General features: G+C 37.1%; 1 protein-coding gene across 6 annotated transcripts in view; it reads left to right on the plus strand.

Moving 5' to 3' along the window:
• The first annotated feature begins 2,216 nt into the window (after positions 1–2,216).
• CFDP1 (craniofacial development protein 1) overlaps positions 2,217–24,518 on the plus strand; it is a 99,092-nt gene continuing 76,790 nt past the window's right edge. For 4 of the 6 annotated variants that reach the window (XR_005656895.1, XM_039881042.1, XM_039881045.1 and 1 more), the window contains exons 1-5: positions 2,217–2,424; positions 4,846–4,990; positions 13,604–13,721; positions 15,009–15,228; positions 15,556–15,683. Coding sequence is in view for 5 of the 6 variants with exons in the window: in XM_039881042.1 (XP_039736976.1) it covers positions 4,852–4,990; positions 13,604–13,721; positions 15,009–15,228; positions 15,556–15,683 (605 nt within the window). In the remaining variant the exon portion in view is untranslated. The remainder of the gene's footprint in view (positions 2,425–4,845; positions 4,991–13,603; positions 13,722–15,008; positions 15,229–15,555; positions 15,684–24,518) is intronic. The other 2 variants (XM_039881040.1, XM_039881043.1) reach the window with 2 other exon arrangements.

Consider the following 24,518-nt stretch of genomic DNA (forward strand, 5'->3'; position numbering starts at 1 on the left):
TGCAATCTCATCCAGTTCTTCATTGGTGGGTTCTACTTCCTTCTTTGCCAAAATTTCCTGCACATCTTCTTTCTTCATGTTATCAAAGCCTTCTCTATTTATATTCTGTGCTATATGCATTATGTTTCTGACACTTTTTTTTGTAATACCTTCTGTAATAATTTCTGTAATACCGTCAAAGCCTTCGAAATCTTCTACACAGTCTGGCCAGTTTTCCAACAATTATTGACAGTAGCCTGCTTGATGCTGTCCCAGGATGTACCAACATAATCAATAACTGTAGGGAGCTAAAGCTCCCAAAATTCAAAAGAGTGCATGGATTATCTCAGGAGGCCTGCTTGCATATAAAAGGGAAAAGGCTGGTTCTGAGGAATTCCAGGAAGAAGAAGATTAAGTATAGAAAAAGGGAGTGTCAAAGGAAGTGTCCATTGTACCTTGATCTTCAGGATGTTACTTTAATTATGTAATCTTGGGATACACAAAGGAACAGATTATGTATAAAAAGGAGCATAAGAAATAAACTCGGAGAGACAGTTGTGAGATCTGTTCTTCCTCCTGCACCCTGTCTGTCTTCTCTTTTCTCTCAGTCCCCGCTCCCCCATTCAGGGACCTGGTTTGACTTGGTTGGCTGGTTTCCGACAAATAACATTGCATATAGTGACTGACTTCCAATAGTTCATCATGGTAGTTTCCTTGTTGGCCTTGAGAGCCTCAAAAGCATTGCTATAAAGCTCCTTGATATAGTGCATCTTTAAAGCTTTTACTATGCCCTGATCAAGAGGCTGGATGAGAGACATAGTGTTTGGGGGCATGAAAAAAACTTCTACGTTGGGGTGGGCATTTTGGAGTTCTTCGCGGACTGGGGCATTATCCAAAATTAATAAAACCTTGAAGGCAAGGTTTCTGCCCTGGAGATAACATTCAACTTCTGGTATGAAGCAGATATGAAACCAGATGTCATCCGGGCTTTTTTGTTCCACCTCCAATGGACAGGCATATGGTTCATGCTTTTCCCTTTAAGTGCTTGTGGATTGGGGGCTCTGTACACCATTAGGAGTTTGCACTTAAAGTCGCCCTTGACACTGGCGCACAATAACGTTGTAACGTTGCATAGTCTTGGAATGATTTAAAGCCAGGAGCTTTGGAGGTGTTATATAGGCTCGTTTGCCAATGGCCTTATAAAATAAATGTTTCATCAGCATTGGAAACCTGCTCTTCTACATATCCTCCTTCCTGTATGACACTTAGGAAGTCGTTTTTAAATTCTTCTGCAACCTCCTGGTCTGCAGAACTTGCCTCACCTGTAAGTTTAATATTTTTTCACACCACATCGCCTTTTGAACCACACAATCCAGCCAGCGCTAGCCCAAAATGGTTTGACGTTCTTCTGACCTTGGGTTACATGACTGTGAATTTCTTTGGCTTTCAGCCTTAAAAGAATGCTGTCCACTGCACCTTTTTTATCCGTTGTCATCTCACGGATCCACAGATTTAGCCGCTTTTCCATCTTTTCCATAGCTTCCTCATGCACTGTAGATGTTACTTTAGCATTTTCGGGAGCAGCCTCACATATAGATAGGCGAATTTCCTTTTCCTTTATGTACCGGATTGTTGATTCATTAACATTGAACTCACGGCCAACAGCACTACAACTCATGCCTGAACAAAGCTTATAACACACGTATTTTTCCATAAGGCACATCACAGCCTCCTTGCATTTAGGAACACTAGGTAGCACTTCAGCACTAAGCTTGGGGGTCATTTTAAATAGAAACATCACTATAAAAAGCACAAGAATGTAAAACGGGTAGTACTACATTGACTGCGAAAAATATTTCTATTTACAGTATGAGAACTGAAGCAAAAAAACCCTGCTCAATCCGGGCTGGTATAACAATGCGGGTGGACTCAAAGTTTTCATCCTCTGCGCATGTCCGCGAATAACCCCAGAGAGCACCGGGAATATCGACTTGGAAATTACAATAAATTTCAGCAAGGAAGCGAATTCGAAAATACCAACCTGTGAAGAATGAGAGTCAACTGTACACCCACAGACATGAAATGTCGTTTAAGCACGTGCACGAAATTTAAAAGGCTAAGTTGCGGCGAAGACTACAAGTCCCAGCATGCACAGCTTCAGCACTGTGCTCCGTCAACCGCCGCAGCAGCGTCTGGCCGGGCACTAAACCGGAAGTGTCGAGTTCCTATCATGTATTACTCTCTGCGCATGTGCACACTCTGCAGGGACCCGCCTCAGCCGCCGCCTCCCCCGCCACAGCTTTATGGTTTCTCCCTAGGGCTTTACCGTTGGGGGCAGCTACTCCGGTCCTGTGACTTGGTCCGCCCTAAGTGGCAGCGACATGGAGGAATTTGACTCCGAAGACTTCTCCACCTCGGAGGAAGACGAGGACTACGTGCCTTCGGGTAAGCGATCCTTCCTGAGGCGAGAGACGGCTTGCCCCGCCCCCCACGTGAGGCGCGCTCGGCTCCGCGTGCGTGGGCCCGGTGGCCTTGGTGGCCCCGTGGCACGGGTCTCCGTCGTCCCCGCTCCGTCTCCTCTCCTGCCAATCTCCTGGATCCTTGCGGCCCCTGCGACTCGAAACGTGTGCACAGGGACATCTCGCGCAGGCGCTCCCGGCGGCCTAACTTCAGCCGCTGCCTCCCTCTCGGAGTGAACGCGGCCGTGCTGGGGTGGTGGTCTGTCATCCCCTAACCACGCCAATGCTGAAATCGTCTGAAAGGCACTCAGAGTTAGAAGTTATCGTGAGACCTTACGCCCGGAGGGAATTGCTCGCTAGCATCACGTTGGAGATCTGTCCATTTTTTTTCACTCAGAAGGGATCTGATGGTTAGGAAGTTTACATGATGATGCCTTTCGCGTCTTTGCTTCCTTCTCGGAACTTGTTTTGATCTGTATTGTATAGGCATCTGAAACCGAATGGGGCCAAAATAAATCTTGACAGTCAAATAAACCTATCCCTTCTGGCCATCCTACGCCTTTCCCTGACTTTTCCTCTCCTTAGAAGTTATCTACCCGTACAATCGCTCAGGGAGAAAACAAACAAAGCCTATAGTAATCATCCACATTTTCTCTTTATTTGGTCCAGCTGATCAATAAATTCTGTCGTCTCGACATGGAAAATTAGTTTACTCCCTTACCAGTCTCACTGCTGTTGAGCTACCATGATCCTTCACTAGGATTCGCCATAGCTTCCCAACTACTTTCCCTGATTCCATTCTTGTCTGTCCATTACTTATCATGGTAATGAATGGTTTTTTCCTAATTTAGATTTGCATAGTGTGTTCCAGTCTCAACATGGATTCTTCTTTTTATCTTTAGTTATAGGACTCGGTTCAGCTAGTCTTCAGGTGGTTCTCCGGTTTGATTGTTCTCTAATTTAGTTGTGCTTTTGGTGTGGACTTGGGAGGAGGCAGGCACAGTGTTTATCTACTCTGCCATCTTGACCAGAACTCCCAGAGCGATCATTTGAAAACTAGTTTTCATTTTAATCAAAGTTATGCATATCCATACTTAAAAATAGTAAAAATATTTATAAAAGACTTGCTTTCAAACCAGGCAGTTCCCATCATCTCTTATCTGTGTCAGTCCTCCCCAGTTGCAAAATTTTTCTACTTTTACATTAAAAAAAATTTGTTATTTCCATTGTCTGTCGACTTAAGCAATACATGCTAGGTCTCAGTAACTACCCCTTACCTCCTTCTCCTCACTGCCAATACACATACCCTTCTGCCTTGAGGCCCTCCCCAACTCCCCAGCCCGCCATTGTTCCTATGTCCAGTTTTGGTTAGAGTGGTATTCAGTGTGTCAATGTAAGAAATGTCCAAACCTGTAGAGAATTTTTATAAGAGTTTATTTGAGCTAAACTGATGACATATGCCGGGGAGCAAGAGCTCAGATGCTCTGGAGAATAACAGTTTGGAGGGTTTGTTTGTTTGTTTGTTTCTTTATTAACACTTGATATTAAAGAGAGAACGTAAGGAAGATTACACGAAGGTGGGAGAAAGCAAGGTAGTGATCACATTACAGGATGGTTAAGGTTCTCTTGAGGGTGGGTGGTCCACTTTAGGAAGGAGAGGCCTGGAAGGGGGCATTTCAAACGTGTGTTAACCTAGATGTGTGGAAACAATAGACAGGGCTTGCTTAGGGCAAAGATAAGACTTTCACTAAAGGAGTTATTGGTCTGGGGTGTGACTGCCCACTATGACCTGCCCAGTTCGGAATTTATGATCAGATCACTCTCTGAGGTTACTTTCCATAGAACCCTTTTTTTATCCACAAGTGTTTATTTTTTTGTAATGACTGTGAACACCTCTCCCGCAGCTGAACTTTGTTGTACATACTATGATGGTTTTTCCCACACTACTTGTTTTCTCTGAAGTTAATAATGTCATTTTATTGTTGTTGCTTAGTCTATACTTACTACCAATTTGACCCTAAACTCTGGATGAAAAAAAAGGAGTACTATGGAAAGTAACCTCACAGGGTGATCTGATCATAAATTCCTAATTGGGAAAGTCACACCTCAAGCTTATAACTTCTTTAGTGAAAGATTTTAAGCCATCACTGTCCATTGTTCTTGTACATCTAGATTAAAACACCTTTGAAATACCAGAATTAATATCCCTCGAAGGGAGTGTTAACCCTCAAGAGAGCACATCCTGTAATCCAATTCTAACCTTGCTTTCTCCAGTCTGATGAACCCTCCTTAATTTCAAATGCAAAAAAGAAGCTGCAAAACTTATTCTTCAGAGCATTTGAGATCTTGCTCCTGGGCATATATCATCAGTTCAGCTCAAATAAACTCTTATAAAAATTCTCTACAGGTTTGGATGTTGACGTTTACTTGGCATAGTCAGGATTCCGAAGAAGCCCACCCTGGGCCACCCTGTGGACCTGGACCCGGTGCTAAGTACAAGCAAGGGCTCATTGTGCCCCACTGGCTCCCTGCTTCGCATCAGGTGAACTTGGGTGAGTCTCTTGGAATCCCAGGCCTCCTCCCTTTAAGTAGGAGGCCGTGAGTTTATTTGAGCTGTTTTTAGAAAATCCTCAAGAGTGGGGTTGGGGTGAGGGAAAGTAAAAAAAAAAATGGTTGCTTCTTTTTAATTACAGCTTTTTAATTGGATTACTTACTTAGAGTCCAAACAAAATCCCTGCTGGTTAATTGAGAAACTAAACTCTTTAGCTCCAAAAGAGAAACAACACTTGGTTTCTCAACCTGAATAGCCAAATGGGGTGATGGTAGTTTTCTGATCCTCAAATCCAGGCGGTAGACACAGGCGCCAGGAGTCATTCAGTGCAGTAGCTCAGCAGATCCCAGAGAAGCCGGCAGGGGCCCTTGGGGAGAAGGGCAGGGCGCCCTGGAATGGGTACTTGCTGAGAGAGGGGCCCATCTCTTGGAAGGCATTGCAGTTCTGGCTGCGTCCAGCAAGCTCTTGCTAGCCCTTGGTCCCATATACTTAGGTGACAAAGAATCTTCGTGGGCTTGCTTGAGGAAATATTTACTCTAGGGTGTAGAGTGGTCCCAAAGGGATATCACTGAATTTGGCTCATCTGGAGATGTGCATTTAAAGGCTGGTTTTCTCTAGAAGTTTATTCAGACTCCGTAGATCTCACAATTAACATGGGAAGTTGTGCCTCTCAGGCCAACAAGGCCCACCACAGTCAGCTTCCCATTTATAATTAAGATTGTTAAGATGAGGATCCTTTGATACTTCTAAAATAGGCAGAAAGAGCGGAAAACGTGTTATTAGTCTCTCAAAGCTTCAGAAAGAGGATTTAGTTAAGCAGATCAACCTATGATGTTGTTTAGGTGTTAACCCAATTCTTGGATGTATTGAAAATGGCTACCTTTTCAAAAGGGAGTTCATTTGGAACTTGACTTGTCAAGGACAGGTGAATTATATAAGGCCTCCAAAACAAAATTTGGATCCAACTGTTGTGTTTGTGTATGTCTCTGTGTATATATGTATGTTGTAAATGTGAGATAATTTTCTACCTTTACATGGTATCGTTAAAATTAATTTAAAGGCAAACACTTGAAAGGATTGGATATTCTAAAATTCTCAGAAATATAGAAACTAAGTTGAATGGTTTTCAGGTTCTTGTAATCTGAAATTAATCCTTAGTGAATAAAAGCCAGCTTCAATTTGTGGGTTTAAGTAAAACAGACATGTCTTTGTATTGCTTAGGTTTTACAAAAATAAGTACATGTTAATAATCGACTTGTGTCTATGAAAAATGTTTCTAGAGGTTATAAAATGTCTGAGTTAAAGAATGCTAATGGTTTACTTCGTTTTCATTAGACATTGAGGTTTTAAGGGTTAAAAATCACAATAACGTAGAAATAACATTGCAGTGTTCCAGAAAGGCCCCTGGAACACCTCAAAAGATTTAGAATTGCATGGGAAGCATTGTAAAATAAGTGAAGAAACTTCTAGGGTATATTGTATGGATAAACAGTGGTCATAAGTTAAATAGTTGGGACTGTGGGAAATCCAAGATGGCCAGTTGGTCCTTCCTTGCTCCCTAGCTCCCCTTTCTTTTGGTTTTTGCATTTCTTCATGCATCACAGTGAATATAAGCTGGATTTAGATGAAGGAACTTATGAGCTGACATTATTGAAAGGACAACTTACAGTATTGCCAAGGTTTGATAGAGTCACTTCAAGAAAATGCCAAGTTGGTAACCATTTCTTTCACAGTGAGCTCCCAAGAGACAGACTTTAAAGATCATTGGCTGCCACCTGGAGATTTTGTTGATTGGAAAGGATATCAAATAAAAGACACTCTCCAACTTCATTGGAAGAGACTTTATCAGGTGCCTAACCTCGAATAGACATCTGCCCCTGCCTGCTGACATCAAAGACTTCTCTGGGGTGAGGAGCTGCTGACATCAGAGATGGACAGCTATCCTAAGACATTGACATGCCCTGTATATCTAGGGATTGATACTGAACTCAGAATCCATTTTGTTTGACTGTCTTTACCTGTCTACTAATGGTAATAGTCATATTAATAGTTATACTTGTTCTTTGGGTTTCTCTATATAGTCCAACTGTGTATGATTACTGAACATGTATAAGATAACTGCTAATGCTATTTTCTTGGTTTATGTAAATGTTATACTAGCTGCTAAATACAGACAAATGAGACAGAAGGCAAAACTTGAATCATGATAATTCGTAATAGGATAGAGATGATCCAGTGTTTTTTTGCAATAAAGGCCATGAGACCTGACTGCCTTCCAGTTAACCTGCCCTTCCTGTTTTGGGAAAATTTGGCTCAACTCAGATCCCATGATTATGGTATTGCCCCATCTCCAGTGGTCAACAAGATGATGTCCATACCGAGACTTCCTGGGAATGAGCCTTCCTTCCCAGTGCTGTGAGACAACACTATCCGACCAAAAGGTTGGTCATCAGTGCATCTTTGGATGATGAACAAAAGAGAGAACAATGGATGAAAACAAAGGGTTCTATGGAATGTAACCTTACAGGGTGATCTGATCATAAAATCCTAACTGAGCAGGTCATGGTGGGTAGTCACGCCCTAGACTTAAAACTTCTTTAGTGAAAGGTTTTAGGCCAGCCCTGCCCATTGTTTTTGTGCATCTGGGTTAACACACCTTTGAAATACCTCTTTAAGGGGGGTAGTAACCCTCAAGAGAGCACATCCTGTAATGCAATCCCAGCCTTGCTTTCTCCAGTCTTTCCTATGTCCCCTCCTTAATTTCAAATGCAAAAAAAGAAGCTGCAAAACTATTATTCTCCAGAGCATTTAAGATCTTGCTCCTGGGCACATGTCATCAGTTTGGCTTAAATAAACTCATAAAAATTCTCTACATGTTTGGGCTTTACTTATGTTGACAGTCTCAGAATTGTCTAAGTCATCTTCCAAGATATTTAGATTCATTAAATAATCTTACACTTTCATCTTGAAGTCTTTCTTTGCCTCTGACCTCCAGTTTGGCTTGATTTTACCTTTGAAACCTAGTATCTTCCATCTCATCACTACACTGGGTTTCCCCTTTAACCTCCCTTCTCCCTTGGATTCCTTGGGCTCCATGTTACCTTCTTTCTTGGTACATTCCACCAAAATGAGAATAAATCCCCATAACTCCTTGAGGAAAGATGCATGGTGGAAACTTAGTTTTTTGAGATTTTGAATATCTTAAAATTATGTGATCCTCAGGCATAATTCATTTGGTATAGAATTATGTGCTCTATGATAAGAATTCTAAGCTCTATAATTCTCTGAAGTTTAAAGGTGCCGCTCCATTACTTTATAGCTTCCAGTGTTTCTATTGAGAAACCTGTTTTGTGACTGATTTCTGCTCATTTATATATGATCTGTTTGTCTCTGAAGGCTGATAGTCTTCTGTTCCTGATATTTTCTGATATTTCACAATGATACACATAACCTTGGTATGAGCGTATTTTCATTTATAGTGCTTGGCCCTTTTCATTAAAATAAATATTTTTTACAATTTTCTCCATTTTTTTTTAATTTTTCTGAAATCTTCATTATTCACATGTTGTATCTTACGTTACGTTTTCTGGACTGAACCTCTAATTTTTTTTCTGTCCTATTTTCTAGCCATTTGACTTTTTTTCTACTTTATGGGAAATTCTCAATATTTTCTCTTCCAACTTTTTTATTTTTTTATTCTTCCTTTCGTATTTTTAATTTTGAAGAGCTTTTTTATTTCAGTATTCCTTTTTTACAGCATCATGTTCTTGTTTAATAAGTGCAGTGTCTTACTGCTTTATAGATATTAATAGTACTTAATTATCTTTACTTTTAAATTTTCAGTAAAATTCACTCTTCTCAGTGTACTGTTCTATGAGTTTAAACAAATGTTGAGTTGTGTAACCACCGCCAAAATTAACAGTTCTGAGACTCCTTATCCCCCTCTCTAAAAAACAAAAAACAAAAAACAAAAAAACAGGTATGTTGTCACAGATAACGAATAGTTTTATTTCTTCGTTACCCATAGATACAACTTTTTTTTCTTTTGCGTGTCTTGTTGTACTTGATATGACTTTCAGTATGATGAATAGGAGTGGGACATCCTTGCTTTGTTGCCAGTTTTAAGAGGAAAGCATCAGTATTTCATTGTTGAGTATTATGGTAGCTATAGGTTTTTCACAGATGCCGTGTGTGTGGTGAGGGTAAGTGCTTTATATTGACTGACTACATCACATAATGCTACCAGGTATGTGCTGTTGTGTTCTCCATTTTTCAGATGAAGAAACTGAGGCTCCCAAATTCACCCAGCTAGATAATAGGTGAGCTGGGATTTGAATCTGGCAGTCTGCATATACTACCTCTCACAGATGCCTTTTATCAAGTTAAAGAAGTCCCCTCTATTCCCAATTTGTTGAGAGAGGAACTTTGTCAAATGCTTTTTCTCCAACTATTTATTGTGTGTGGTTTTTCTTAGCTCTTAATGTAATGAATTACAGTGATTGACTTAAAATTTTTGAGCAGCCTTTTATTTCTGGGATAAAACTCATGTGCTCATGATGTATTACTCTTTTTATACTTGCTGAATTTGATTTGCTAATATTTGTTGAGGATTTTTGTATCTGTGTTTACGAGGGATTTTGATCTGTAGTTTTCTTGTAATTTCCTTGTCTGATTTTGGTATCAAATAATGCTAGCTTCACGAAATGAGGAAACAATCTGTTCCTATAGCTAATATAATACTAAATGATGAAATACTGATGGTTTCTCTTTAAAACAGAGCAAAGCAAGGATGTCCCACTCCTTCTCATCATACTGAAAGTTATATCAAGTGTAATAAAACAAGGTGATTTTTATTCATTCTGTCCTTTTGTTTTGGGCTTTTTTATGTTAGGTTTCTCAGATTTTCTTTGATTCTACTTTTTTGGCTCATAGTTAAACATGGGGGACTAAAAAGGTAAGGGAAGCTCTGTGTCTTTGGGTAATGCTTGGTTTTTTTGTGCTTCATTGTTTATAGGGATGTTAATCTCATTTTTTTCTCATAGTAACTGCATGGAATTGGATCTTGATTGTTTTATTTTTAATTTAAAATTTGCTTATCTGTTATCAGTGAGATTGAGCATCTTTTTACATGTTTAAGATCCAGAGCCATGTGCATCTCGTCTGAACTCTCTACAACACTTGCCCATTTATATGAAAAATAAAATTATTAGAAAAGCAGTACATGAACTTTGAAGAAAATTTTAAAATGCAGACGATTAAATATTAAAAAATAGAATCATTACATTCCCACCACCCAGAGATTATCAGTATTAATCCCTTAGTTAATATCAACTTTGGTCTTTTTCTACACCTGAGTATAGCTATTTATATTTTTCCCCAACCTGAAATTATACTTTTTCATGTTACTTTGTAACCTGTTCTTTTAGGTTAAACTTTCAACTCATATGATATACAGACCATATTCAAATTTTCCCAGTTGATCCAAAAATGGCAGTAGCTGTTTGTCCACGTCAGTTCAGGACTACATATATCATGCAGTCGTTCCATCCCTTAAATCCATTTAGCCTAACAGAACCCTTTCTCTAATGACATCGATTTGCTTAAGAAGTCAGGCTATATGTCCTGCAGAATGCCTCACCTGGTTTTGTCTGGTTGCTCTCATGATGTTTTAGATTGTTCCTTTGTCCCTTGGATTTTCCATACATTAGAAATTGGATCTAAATGCTCGTTGGGTTGAAATAAAATATTTTGGCTAGAATACATTATAGATGACTGTGTTTCATAATGCGTAACATCAGAAGACCTGGTTGATGCCCATATCTGTGACTCCTGGATCAGGATGATGAGAGTCTTATCCCTCTACTATGTAATTTTTGTTTTCCTTGGAACTGAAATATCCTGTGTGGCAGTTTACCTAATGGTTAAAACTTAAATTGTGTGTGTTTTTTGTAGCATTACTTGATAATCCTTGCCTAAATTACTACTATCATTAGAGTGTGAGAAGTGATGTTTTCCTAATTCTGTGGTTCTTTTACATTTATTGATGTTATGTAAAGTATAGCTTACCTTCATCAGTTGGGGCAGGATAAATGTTTAATTGATTTTCCTTAATTACCAATTTTCAAAATGGAGAATACTTTCAATAGTAGCCTAAAATGGTATAATCATTTTTTTTTAATATTGTAAAGGATTCACAGATTTTAATCAATTAAACATGTTTAAATCTACAAATGGTTATTCTTTTAATGACTTTCAATGCTCGAGTCATTACTTTTGGCCGCTAGGACTTCCTTCAAGCTGGATCTTGACCTTATGAGGTGACCTATTATTCTTAAGTAGCTTTCTTTCTTTCTGGCACAGCAAACTGTCCCAGTTTCACCTTGTGCTTTCTTTCCCTCAGACCTGAAATTAGCTCCCCCCACCTCCCCCCTGCCCCCAGGAGCCCTTTTGGTGATGAATTATGTCGAAGAATGAGATCTGAACTTTAAAGAGTGCTTATTGCTACCTAGAGTGACATTATTTCTGTGCCATTTCAGTGAACAGACTAGAAAATATTTATCTTGAGTTCTTATTGATATTTTTAATTCAGTTTTAACATTTGTGTTTTTACACTTCATTTTATTGATTTTATAATTGTGTCATTTTTCTTATTCTGAAAATTTAGATTCCTAACATGATTAACATAATTATTTTCACGTATCTCATAAAGGAAATATTTTTACAATGCCAGCATTGATGTTACTACAAGGAATAGAAGTTTTTTTTGGTCTTTAGGCTATATCTTGTAAGGATGTACAGTCAAAAAACTGTTTCTAAACTCCTTGGAGTAAATCTCTTCTTTGTGGGTTATGTTATTGTTTGGGCATGTGGTTATGTTTGTTTATTCAAACTGTTCTATAGAAAGATAAGCACAGAGAACTCCAGCTTCTGTCTCTGCCTACTGCACCCTGTCCTGTTCTGACTCCTATATGTTGCTATTTTCATTAGTATTTTATTTATCCTTCCACTATTACTTTTTGCAGATATAAACAAACACAATGCAGCTAGGTACCCATCATTGTGAGTTTATGTCTTTTAAAAGTCTTTTTGCTGTAGTGATTTTGCTGGGGTATCAGGAGGAAGCAAAATTACATTCATGTGTTCAGACTGCCATCTTCACCTGAAACTCACTCCTGTCTTCATGAAACACTTTCACTTTCCGCTTGGTGTCTGGTCACCAAACTTGTTTTCACCTTAGAACCCTTATGTTTACTGTTCCCTCAGCCTCAAATGCTTATTCTCCAGATTTTCACATAACTGACTCCATCTCAGGATCTTTGTTCTTTTTTTCTAATATCTGCTATCATATTTGTAATTTTCAAGAATTTTTTTCTGAAAAAAATTTTTGGTTATCTTCATGGATGCTTCTTTGAAGACATTAATTATAAAGGCTTTTTAAAAAAGTTTTTAAGTTTTTTTTTTTTAATTCTGTTTCCTCTGAATTTCTGCTTGTTCTCAGTCTTGCCTTACATACTGGAGACTTTCCTCAAGTGTTTGGTAGTACTTGGTTCATTATGAGTGAAATATTTAAAAGCTTATTAGGTGTACAGGTGTATTCAAAACTACATTATTTGTAATGACCCCAAACTGAAAACAACCTAAGTGTCCATCAACAGGAAAAATGGATAAATTACAATATAATCATAGAATGAGATATTATTTCAGGATGAGAATTGATAAACTATGGCTACGTTCAACAATATGTGTGACTCACACAAACAGTATGTCGAGTGAAAGAAGCCAGACATAAGAGTGCACACTGTAGGCTTCTGTTTGTTCAGCACTCAGAAACACACACAGCTAATCTGTGGTACTCGAAATCAGGATTGTGGTTACCTTTGGGAAGGAGCTGGTGGCTGCAAGGGGTACAGTGGCCTTCTGGAATGCTGGTCATCATGTTCTGCTGGGTCCTAGTTATACAAGTATGTTCTCTTCGTGTAATTTTATTGAGCTGTACATTAGATTTGTGTGCTTTTTAATAGGTGTTATACTTCAAATGAAAATCTCTCTGAACTTTTGAATCTAGCTGAATCTCCATGGGTGCCCACAGTGTGGTCAGACTGGACCTCTGGGCAGTACTTTGTTGGAAGTCCTTGAATATGTGTCTGAGGATAGGAATAGACATGTTTGTTCTTTCTGCTATGTCTAACAGGGAGTCTTTAGGCTTTTATTGAAAAGACAATATCATTTGCTTACTTTTGAAAGATATCCAAGATGAGGTGGGAATCTTAGTTTCTTCTTTGAAAAAAGTACAGTAGTGGAATTGGAATTTCTGTTCATTCAGTCAGCAGATATTTATAATGACAAGCAGGATCCATGTCCTCATGGTGTGTGGAGCATAGCAGAAATTGCAAGCATTAAATATAAGTGGGATGAGTTATGGAGGAAAATGTGGACTGCCTGGGCTCTGGGAACTTAGCTTAGTTCCCACAGACAGAGAAAACTTCCCTAAGGAAATGATATTTTAATTAGTTGAAGAATAGTGGAAAGTACTAGACTTTTTTCCTAATGAAAATGTCTCATCTTGATGTGAAAACCTTTATTCTTGTCTGACCACCTTATTATGTGATTTCAGGTGGAGAGTATAGTGAAGATGATGTAAATGAATTAGTAAAGGAAGATGAAGTGGATGGTGAAGAGCAGACACAGAAAACCAAAGGGAAAAAAAGAAAGGCTCAGAGCATTCCAGCCAGGTGATGATGCCCTCAAGGCCCTCAGAAGTCAGGGTTGTTGTGACCGCTTTGACTGCTGGGATTGGTCAGATGGTAGGGTTCATGCTGCCAGGGTTTTTACCCTTTTCTCTTGAAGGGAAACATTTGGTGACATTTTAGGATTACATTTTTGGTTTCTGGCAAACTTATTATTATTTTTTTACCTTTAATTAAAAAACAATTTAATAGTTAATAAGTGCATACGGTTGAAATGAAAAACTCAATTACTACCAAAATGCATGCCCTTCTTGCTTTGCCTCAGAAGAACTGTGTTATCAGAGATATTACATGTATGTACAAGCACGTATGTACATATTTCCTACTCTGTTATTAAAACAAAAAACAAATAGTAGGATACTCTGTATTGTTTCACATTTTCATTATTTCTCATCTTGGAGGTGATACCATGGCAGTACATCTAGCTATACCTTATTCTTTTCAGTGAGTGCATAATATTTCATTATGTAGATAGATTTTATTTGAGGATCCCCTATTGAGAGACATTTAATTGTACCCTGTCTTAACTACAACAAACAAGACTGCAGTGTCTTTGGATCTGTAGAAGTAGAATTGTTTGAACCTGCGATAGATGCAGTAAAAAAAATATTTATAGATATTAACAAATTGCCTTTCATAGGCTTGGTACTGAATTATATTCCCACTAAAAATTACGAAAATTCTGACAGGTTATTTAACTCAAATAGGAGAGTCTTTAATAGAAGTCTTTTACTTTCTTTGATTGGTGTTTGCATCTTACTGGGCACTGAAGCAGAAGATAGATTATAGTTTATAAAAATGGAAAAAATTTTAGGTATTAGATTCACTTGAAGTCAGAATCAATTTATTCTCATGAGTCTTGGGCCTAGTTCTTTTGTCCTTGAGGTTTTCTATATTCCAGCTTTCATGGCTTCAGAAACATGGATTCCCCCACCTCCCTGAGAATCCTATAAATAAACTCAATAGAACATGTTCTCCAAATGTAATGACTTCAAAATGTCAAAGATACCTGACCTATATATGTTCTTGGAACACTCTTTCTGGACACATTGATTTTGTGAGATGATTTTGAATGTTTCTTGGTGAAAATAACTAGTCCTAACTTAGAAATAGAACACCATATTTTGATTCAGTATACATCTTAATCAGTAGTCCCTAGATTTAAAAGTTTTGTGTTTGCAGCACGATGTTTGGAATTGAGGAAGGGATAACTGAAATCAGTTTGCATGGTCTGTTTTGTTTTTCTTTTTCCTTGTGACTGTTGGTGATTAGGAAGAGAAAACAAGGTGGCCTCAAGGTAGAAGAAGAGGAAGAGGAGGATGCCAGCGGGGAATCTGGAGGAAGTAGCAGTGAGGAGGAAGACGTGGCTGCAGAGCAGGAAAAAGGCACTGGGTCAGAGGATGCAAGGAAAAAGAAAGAGGATGAACTGTGGGCCAGCTTCCTCAATGACGTGGGACCAAAATCAAAAGTGCCCCCAAGTCCTCAAGTTAAAGTAAGTTGATAGGTGAATGAGATGAATGTTTCCCCAGAAATATCCTAAACTCTCCAGATAGAATTTTTTTTTTTTTTTTTTAATTTACAGACTGAGATTGAAGCTTGCAGCAGTAATCAGATGATATGGATGCCTTTTGGTAGTACCTCTACTAAATGAAAAGCAAAAGCATTCCCTATGGTAGAAAAAGTAGCTTTTTAATCAAATTTTCAATAGGTCTTTAGGTGTTTAGAGATGACGCATTTAAGAATAGTCATAAACAGCATGTTTGAATGGTTCTTTTAGGTTTCATCCTTATGTGAAACTGATTACATTTTTTTTCCATAGAAAAGAGAGGAGACTAAAGAGACGAGTTCAAGTAAATCATTGGGCAAAGCAGAAGAGCCGGAGAAACCTAAAGAAACAGAAAAAGTTAAAATCACCAAGGTGTTTGATTTTGCTGGTGAAGAAGTCAGGTAAGATGATCTTCACAAACTTCAAAACTAGCTCTTTTAAAAATGATCATCTTTCTAAATGGCGTTAGGCATCTGACCTCATTCCAAGCCATCATAATATTTTGGAAGAGTTATATTAGAACTCAAGGAAAACAGCGACTCCATGAATTATCAGGAAACATGAGAAAGGTCCTTTCATTTATGGTAATGTAGTTTTTGGATATTACGAAGTAGTGGGCTGAACAGAAAGAAGAAAATGTAAGAGTAAAGTATATGGTTCCACTTACTCATTGCCATGCTTTGTGACTTTGAGTAAATATTTATCCCTTTATTATTTTCCTTGAATGTGAAGTATGCACCCACTGAAGCCTCTGAAAATAGTATATCTGTAATTTAGAGCTAAATGAGAATAGATGAAGTACCAATCAGTAATATTTTAGGTAGTCACATTTATTTTATTCCAATGTAATTAATTAGACCTGTATGCTCTCTAAAAATATAATTTCCCCTAAAATCAGTATTCTTAAAAATATCTAGTTTCCAGTAATTATTTCATCCAGTGAAAATACTTCTTGGAAAAAAGAATTTGGCATTATTAGTTTTATAAATGGCGTGGAGCAAAACTTATTATTATTTAAAAACATTTTTCTCTCCAACTTTCTTCTGAAAAATTTCACTTACAGAAATGTTACAAAGATAGTATTACAATGAACACCCATGTACCTATCATACAGATTCACTACTTGTTAATGTTTTACCTCCCTCTCCTCTATCTATATCTGTATTTCTCTCTGTTTTGGCTGAACCATTTGAGAATTACTTGTAGACATTAGATAATTACTTCACTCTTAAATATTTCAACACTATTTCCTAAGAACAAGGGCATTCTCCTTCATGATACTCCCATCCAGTAAATTTGTGGCAAAGGACCCGACTTAAATTTTCAACCTGTTGCAGACCAGTACTTTTGTAAGGCAATAAAAAATTATAGAAAAGTAAATTAAAAAGAGATATAACATACAAGCCCAAATTTTTAACAATAAAATTTAACAGACAGACATACAATTACATTTCAGTAAACGTAGTCAAAATGAACCTTAAGATAGGAAAAGGAAAAGAATTCTATAACTGTACATGCTGTTCATTGAAAGTGTGACTATAAGTGATTGATAACAGGGAATCACTTATATTTATAGCTTTTTATTCTATAATGGAAACAAGAAAACTAAGTAAAATATCAATTCTCAGTAGTTAAAATCTAGACACACTTTGAATAAGTGCTGTGTGTATTTTTAAAGTTTTTGATGTGACAAAATATCTTATTTTTTTCCTTAATGTATGTAAGTTGGGTTGATGACAGCACTCCTCTTAGAGGATAATGTATGTGAAAATTATTTCTGTCTTGGTTTCCTTTTTTTAATAACATTCATCATAAAGAAATCCATCTCACAGAGATATTTTCGTGAGAATAGATTTTAAAGCTGTGTCATTAAGTTCCGGATTTTCATTTTTTACTTTTATCTAAAATGAAGCCAGTGATACTATATTTTTAAAGTTCATTTTCAATGCTTCATCAGTAGCCAGTTCCTTCAGTTTCTCCTGTTAAGTTATAATTAAATCGAAGTTATATCAGTGGAAAAAAGGAGTTGTGCATGAATTTCCTGTGTGTGGATATTATCAAAGCATTCTGTAAAACATGTTAATCTGTAGAAACTGTATTCTTCCAGGCTTTTTAACTTTCATTTTTACCCTTATAATTTATTTGCTACTGAAAAACATTGAATTGCTTTCTTATATTAGAGTGCTAAGATTATTAAAAATACCAAAGACATCAGAGAAATAAGCAAATTTTACTGTCTACTTGATATCTTCAAAATTGGGGAGCAACTGGTTACCTTTTCTTTTGGAAACACTAAGTTTATTCTGTAGTTCATTGTTCTCAGCAGCATTTTTCTCTTCATAACCATTGTACCTCAGTGTGCAATATAACACATGCGCATTTATGATCTGCTCTCAGATTATCACATAGTGTGAAGGAAGCAGTGTGTTAATTTATGTTCTAGCACAAGCTCCTTAATCTACACTGTTTTTCTGTCTTGCAGCTGTGCCATTGGAACATATTCTTCCAAACGCTTAAAACTTCAAATCACATTTGTTGACAGTGTGTGATCCTAGTTTTATCATACAAATCAGTGTCAGGTATGTTTGTCAGCTAGAAACTGATAAAAGAATCCTTTATATCACCCTCATGTTTAAATCACATGTACCATAATATTCATGTTAGAGGGCACCTGGCATTTTTCAAATTACATGAAAAAGCACTTTGCTAACTTTATTATAGTTTTCACTGTCATAAGCCAGATTCTGACTACTTCAAGCTATGGTGTCACTAGGAAGTCGTACTTGAACTACCTTCTTTGTCATAGACTCACCAGGATTTCCAAGCATACATTGATTCAGTCTTTTACTAGTGTCTTGGCAATGGTTTTTGTGTTTTAAGTGTGTGTGTGTGTATGTTTTTTTTTAGTTAGCAACCGAAAGTGCTACTTTCTCAGAAGGCTACAGCAGACTAATATTAATATATGGAATTTTGTATCTGTTTCTATTGGTTTTTTAGTTTAGTATTCTTTCAAAAAATTCTTTTGATTTTGAACTTATTTCTTTATGTTTTATGTGTAAGTGCTGCTGACGTTTTGATAGATTTGTTGCCTCATTAGCCAAATCGAAGAACTTATTTTGGTTTTAGCACTGTGTGATCAAGCTCAATATAAGAGGGCTCATGGGGTAAAAGCAGTTTGACCCAGTTGGCCTTCATTTCTTTGGAATCATTTCCATTATCATGTGGTTTCCTACCACTGCTGCATTTAGAAAAGATATTTTCTGTACAAAAGCTTACAGTGAGGCTCGTTTTATCATCAGTAAATTAGAATTTAAAAAAATACCAATTTTTTAGTTAACTAAATTTAGTTAGCTAAACTATAAATTTTAAAAGTCACACTTGGTTAACAATTTAATGACTATAAAAATAACTTATAAAAATAAATACTTATAGTCTCACTTCTGGGTATTTATCCTAAGAAATCCAAAACACTAATTTGAAAAGGTGTGTGTACCCCTACATGCACTGCAGCATTATTTACAGTAGCCCAGATATGGAAGCAGGCTATGTGTTTATCGATAAGTGATTAGATAAAGAAGACGTGTGTGTATGATGATGACTGTGTATTATTGTGTGTATTATTAGTGTGTGTGTGTACAATAGAATAATACTTAGCCATAAAAAAGAATGAAATCTTACATTTGCAACAGGGACGGCCCTGTTGTGATACTAAGTGAAATAAGTCAGAGAAAGACAAATACCATGTGATTTCACTTACTCATAAGATCTAAAAAACAAAATTAACAAAACAGAAAAAAACTCATAGATACAGAGAACAAACTGATAGTTGCCAGATGGGTGGGGGGTTGCGGGACTGGGTGAAAAAGGTGAAGAGATTAAGTACAAATGGTAGTTACAAACTAGTCACGGCAATGTAGAGTATAGTTTCTGTAGTATAGTCAGTAATGTAGTAACTATATATGATGTCAGGTGGGTGCAAGACTTGAGGGGATCATTTTGTAAGTTATATAAATGTCTAACCACTGTGTGTATACCTAACACTAATATAATATTGAATGTCAACTGTAATTGAAAAATAAAAAATAAAAATAAATGCTTACATTTTTATCATATTTTTAGATTTTAGTTGACAAAATCATCTGAACTATCACACATTGTAATATGGTCTTACTGCATACGATTAATACACTAATATCACATGTGACCACCTTGCAAGTTTGACAATACCTGAATTCTGTTTAATGCAGTGAGTCTACCGATCATGTATTGAAATATTATGATATTGTCAAATTGCAAACAACTTTTTAAATACTTACAGATTCTGAACCCATCTCATCTTGGACCAATAATAGGTAGTTTTGCAACCCACATTTTAAATAGCTCTCTATATGATTCTCCTCAAAATTTCCCTCAGTTATTTCAATAATGTTCTTTATAACTGTTTCTTTTTTTTTTATAACTCTGTTTCTTGTTCAGTCTGACATCCAGTCCAAGATTATACTCCACATTTTACTCTTTTTAGCCTCCCTGAAATTAAAACTTTTTAAGCCTTTTTGTATTTCTTGACATTGTTACATATTTTTTGAGTCTGTTTATATTGTAGAATGTCCCTCAGTATGAATTATTTCCTCATGATTAGCGTCAGATTAATCACCTTAGACAAAAATACTACATCAATGATGTTTTGTCCTCAGTGCATCACATCCACACCACCCAGTATTGGTGGTGATAAGTTAGACTTAGGGCAATATCTGTCAGGATTCTCCATTATAAAACAACCCTTTTTTTGATAATCAGTCATTTTGGGAATCCATTAAATATTTCTTGCCAATGTGAATTAGTAATGTATTTTGCTACCGGAAATCACACGGGAAACTATGTAGTTGTCCAATAGAAGGTGATAAACACTTAAAGTCAACCTTTAATAGTTTGGGAGTCCTACAGTAATAATATAGAGAGCATTTAATATACTTAGGAATATGCGTTTTAAATTTTTTTAGAAATCGTTATTTCCCATGTGTCATCTATGATATCTAAGAAAGATTTGTTATAACTTTACCAGTGGTCCTACATTGAGAATAAGAAAAACTGGTAACTGTTGCTATGGGAAAGCTTTAAATCTCCTGATTGAATTAAATTGTGTGGACTTATTAATATAAACATAATTGTCTGATGCAAATTTCCAATTTCATTTTTTAAAGCAAATGATGGTAAATTCACTAGATGGTTATTCAGGGAGCCTGCTATTTCTATGATTTGACAGAAGAGGGCAGCACCATGTCTATCAAAAAACAGGAGTAGGGCAGTACTTTTTTTCATTATAATGTATTCAGAAGTAATATGTGCTTATTACTTTAAAAAACATACATTACAGAGATATATAACACAACAAGTGAAAGTTTTTTAACTCTTTTCTCCTAAAGATAAGAAAAGCCCTGTTAATAGTTGGCAATTTGGGAGGATTTTTTTTTTATTATTATTTAAATTATTTATACTTTAATTTAGGTATTATAAGGAACCTTCGTGTAGGAACTTGGGAGGTCTGACTTTTAATCAATAGCCAGATGCAAACTAGGTGTGTAGATTTGAGCATAGCTTTTACTTTCTTGATGTCATTCTGCTTTTTCCTTTTGTCTTTGTATTAAGTTGAGAGCATTACTACATCATTAAGGAATGCGAGAAAGTGCTAGTGATGACTGGGAAGAATTTGTAAGTATAAGCATAATGTAATATTAGCACAAAGTTAGTCTTTTAGTTTTTTCTAATTTTTTAAATTATTAAAGGTTGGATTTTTTTACCTTTTTGTTTTGTTTTGTTCCCCCTTGAAAAATGTGTAGCTTATTAACCTTGGAGAATAAGGACAAACAATATTTTTTATCCTTCCATATCACATAACCAGCTGAGCCAGTTAGCTCAGACTTTCCTAAATGATTCACATTTGGAAAAGGCCAGTCATGGAAAGTTTCTTCCTAAATAAAGACTTTTCAGGGAGTTCTGAATAAGTGAAAATGAAGTTAAAAAGGAATTTCTGCTAATAAAACTTATTTAATTACAGCTAATAGTAGGCCTTTTCCTGTCAGGGTTTTGTCTTACATATTAGAAGAGGTCTATAATTTAGACCACTCCTACTTGAAGATAATGTGATAGCTAAATTTCTTCTTATTGCCTGTTAAAAGCGAAGTTCTTCTAGGCATACTATCAATGAAGAGTAATCTTCTGCTAATATTACTGTGTCAATTAGTATAGTCCCTGAGAAAAATATACCAGTTTATAGAAGTTGTTTCCTAGTGAATATGAAGAGGACTTTGACACTAAGAAATTAAGAGATATTCCCACGGTTATACTTTTTCCATGCTTCCTCTATGGCACTTACTGTGGACCATGTATTGATTGTCACGACTATGTTCATGGTTGGCCGCCCTGATAGACTGTGAGCCCATAAGGGCAGAGACCATGTCATGTCTTTTTATAGGTCCCACATCTAACACAGTGCTGGATCTAGGTAGCTTTCCAGAAAATTTTCACCAAATTATATGAGGAGGCCGCTACAAAAATTTTGTTAGTACTGTGGTAAAACAAGCAAAACAAAACGAAACATGCTTTGCATAAAGGCTTCTTTTTCACTTTCTCTCTAATTTGGGCCACTTAATCGTCATCTTTTCTTATCCTCAACATTCTAAAATTTCATAATGATGTGCCTTGATCTTTTTAAATTTGCTATGTCAAATGTTCTTGGAACACTCTTTTTGTGGAAACTCATCCTTGTAGGAAATTTTTTTGTTGTTGATAACCTCTCCCATATTTTCTTTTTTTCTGAAATTCCTATTCATTAAATTCATGTAATAGTAAAGCTAGGCTGTGCCATGTTGGGGTAACAAACCCCAAACTCAGTATTGTAACACAGTACATATTCATTTTTTACTGGCGCGAAGTCCAGTACAGGTTGAGTAGCACTTTGTCTTTAACTCGGCCATCCAAAACACATAGTCTTCCATGTTGCTGTGGCAAGGGGAGAGGGGATAGATTTTTATTTAATTCCTCTGTTTTCAGAATGAGACTTCATTGCTGCTCTTTGAGTCTAGAATATCTGTGATTTTCACTACTCCAAAGAGTCGATTCTGCTGAGTTGGGTGGCGGACAGTAGTCACTGGTGTTGGCGAGAAGGGGACCTGGAACCTATTTGCTCCTGATGCAAACTTCCAACTGGTTTTAGCCCTTCTCTCTCACCTTCAAAGGCTCCTGGTATCTGAATTTCCTGAACCTTTTTAGAATGCCACAATACAGGTTGTCTTGCTTTTTGTTGTCCGTTTCATATGGCTGCAGGCTTAGGAAATCAGAGGAAACAAACACCTAAGCCAATTACTACTTGTCTGTTTGCTTTCTACCTTCAGAAAATTTGATTGACATCTCTCTTCTGTTATACCTCTTCTCATTTATCCATGTGTAATTTTGCCTTTGTAAATTTATTTACCAATATTTAGCAGAGAGTAGAATAAAGCCTGTGTTCAGACCACCATTTTTAAGTGGAAATATTTACTTGTTCTCCGTGAGCTATCCCAGGTCTGCCCCAGATTTTACCCAGGGCAGGAAGATTTAAAGCAACTCTTTCTAATCCAGCAACCTGGGACTCTGCATTAAGCCTTAAGTTTGGATGTGGGTTTATTTTGATTGTATAGTAGTGTAAGGAATTACCCTAAAACTTAGTGGCTTAAAACAGTTATTTTATTGTAATTTCCCATAATTCTGGGATGGCTGGGCTCATCTAGGCAGCTCTTACTCAGCATCTCCTGTGCTGCAGTAGTCGCCGGGTCTGGAGCCACTTGAAGGTTTCCTTACTCCTATATCTGGTGCCCTGGGCTAGGAAGACTCAAACACTTGGGGGCAGGAGCAGGCTTCTCAGGCCTGTCTCTGTGTGGTCTTCCCATATGTTCTCTTCAGCGTGGTGGTTCAGGGTAGCTAGACTTCTTGTGTGGTACTTGAAGTTTCAAAGGTGGCTTCCCAACAGAGAAGGCTACGTAGGAACTGCATCACCTTCTGTCAGCTAGCCTCAGAAGTCATGTAGGGCCACTTGCACTGAACTCTATGAATCAAAGCATCCTTAAAGGCCAACCCAATTTCAAGGAGTGGTAACATATACTCCCTCTCTCATTGGGATAGTATCAGGTGCTAGAATAACATGTGGGATGGGAAATTTGTGGCAACTGTCTTTGGGAAATAGAGTTTACTACAAGATTCTCTAGTATTGCTACTTAATCTCTGGCTAGTCTTGAAAAAGTAACTTAACCCCTTCGATTTTATTTTTCTCACTCATGAAATATAAATGTGTCATTTGTTGCTACAGAAATGCTGTGTATGTAACAAACCTTCCCAGAACTCAGTGGTATACATCAGTAAGCATTTATCTGTTGCTCGTGTGTTTCTGGCTATCTGGAGTTCAGCTGATTGGGCCTGGCTTCAAGCTGCTAGTTGGGCTTGGATTTGCAGCATGTGTCTTTCACCCACACTGGACCAGCAGCTGCTTGAGGTGTATTTTTCTAATGGCTAAAGGGTAGAACTCAAGGAGTAAGTGAAACAGCACATATACGTTTAAGGCTTCTATTGCTGTCAAATCAGCTAGCATTTCACAGACCGTTGAAGCAAGTCATGTGTCCAAGTCAACATCAGTGGAGCGGGGAAGTGTATTCTTTTCAGTAGAGAAGGAGTGAATGTTTGCCGAATGATGATCTGATCTATCAAATTCTTCCTCTTATTTTTGGCTCTTCACTCTTATTACTGAGAGGTTCATTTGGGAGAACTGAGGGAAACACAAATAAACCATGATAGAGAGTAGGACTGAATTTTGGAAGACCTTGAAGGCAAGGATCAGCAGTTTATGTTTGATCCTCTGAGTAATACTGAGCAGGAGGCTAACAGACTTTTTTTTTTTCCTTTAAGTCGCCCTTCAAGATTAACTTGGCAATCTTTCCCAGTGAAGATTCTTAATACTAAACTCTCAAACTGTTATTCTGTGTCACTTGTGTAGGCGACACAGTACTGAGTTCAGTAGTGAGATGGCTCTTAATAAGAAAATTTGATTCTGGTCCTAAGAAGCCTAGAAGGAAGAAGAGAAGAGATAGAGACTTATGTTCCTGCAAAGATGAAATTTGTAGGATTCACCTGTCATTATTCCTTGCCTGTCTTATTCTGGATGACCTGATTTAACACTCATAATACAATGACCATAATCTCGGATGCTG

Source organism: Pteropus medius, unplaced genomic scaffold (genome assembly GCF_902729225.1).
Source record: "Pteropus medius unplaced genomic scaffold, Ma_sr-lr_union100, whole genome shotgun sequence".
NCBI classification, from domain to species: domain Eukaryota; kingdom Metazoa; phylum Chordata; class Mammalia; order Chiroptera; family Pteropodidae; genus Pteropus; species Pteropus medius.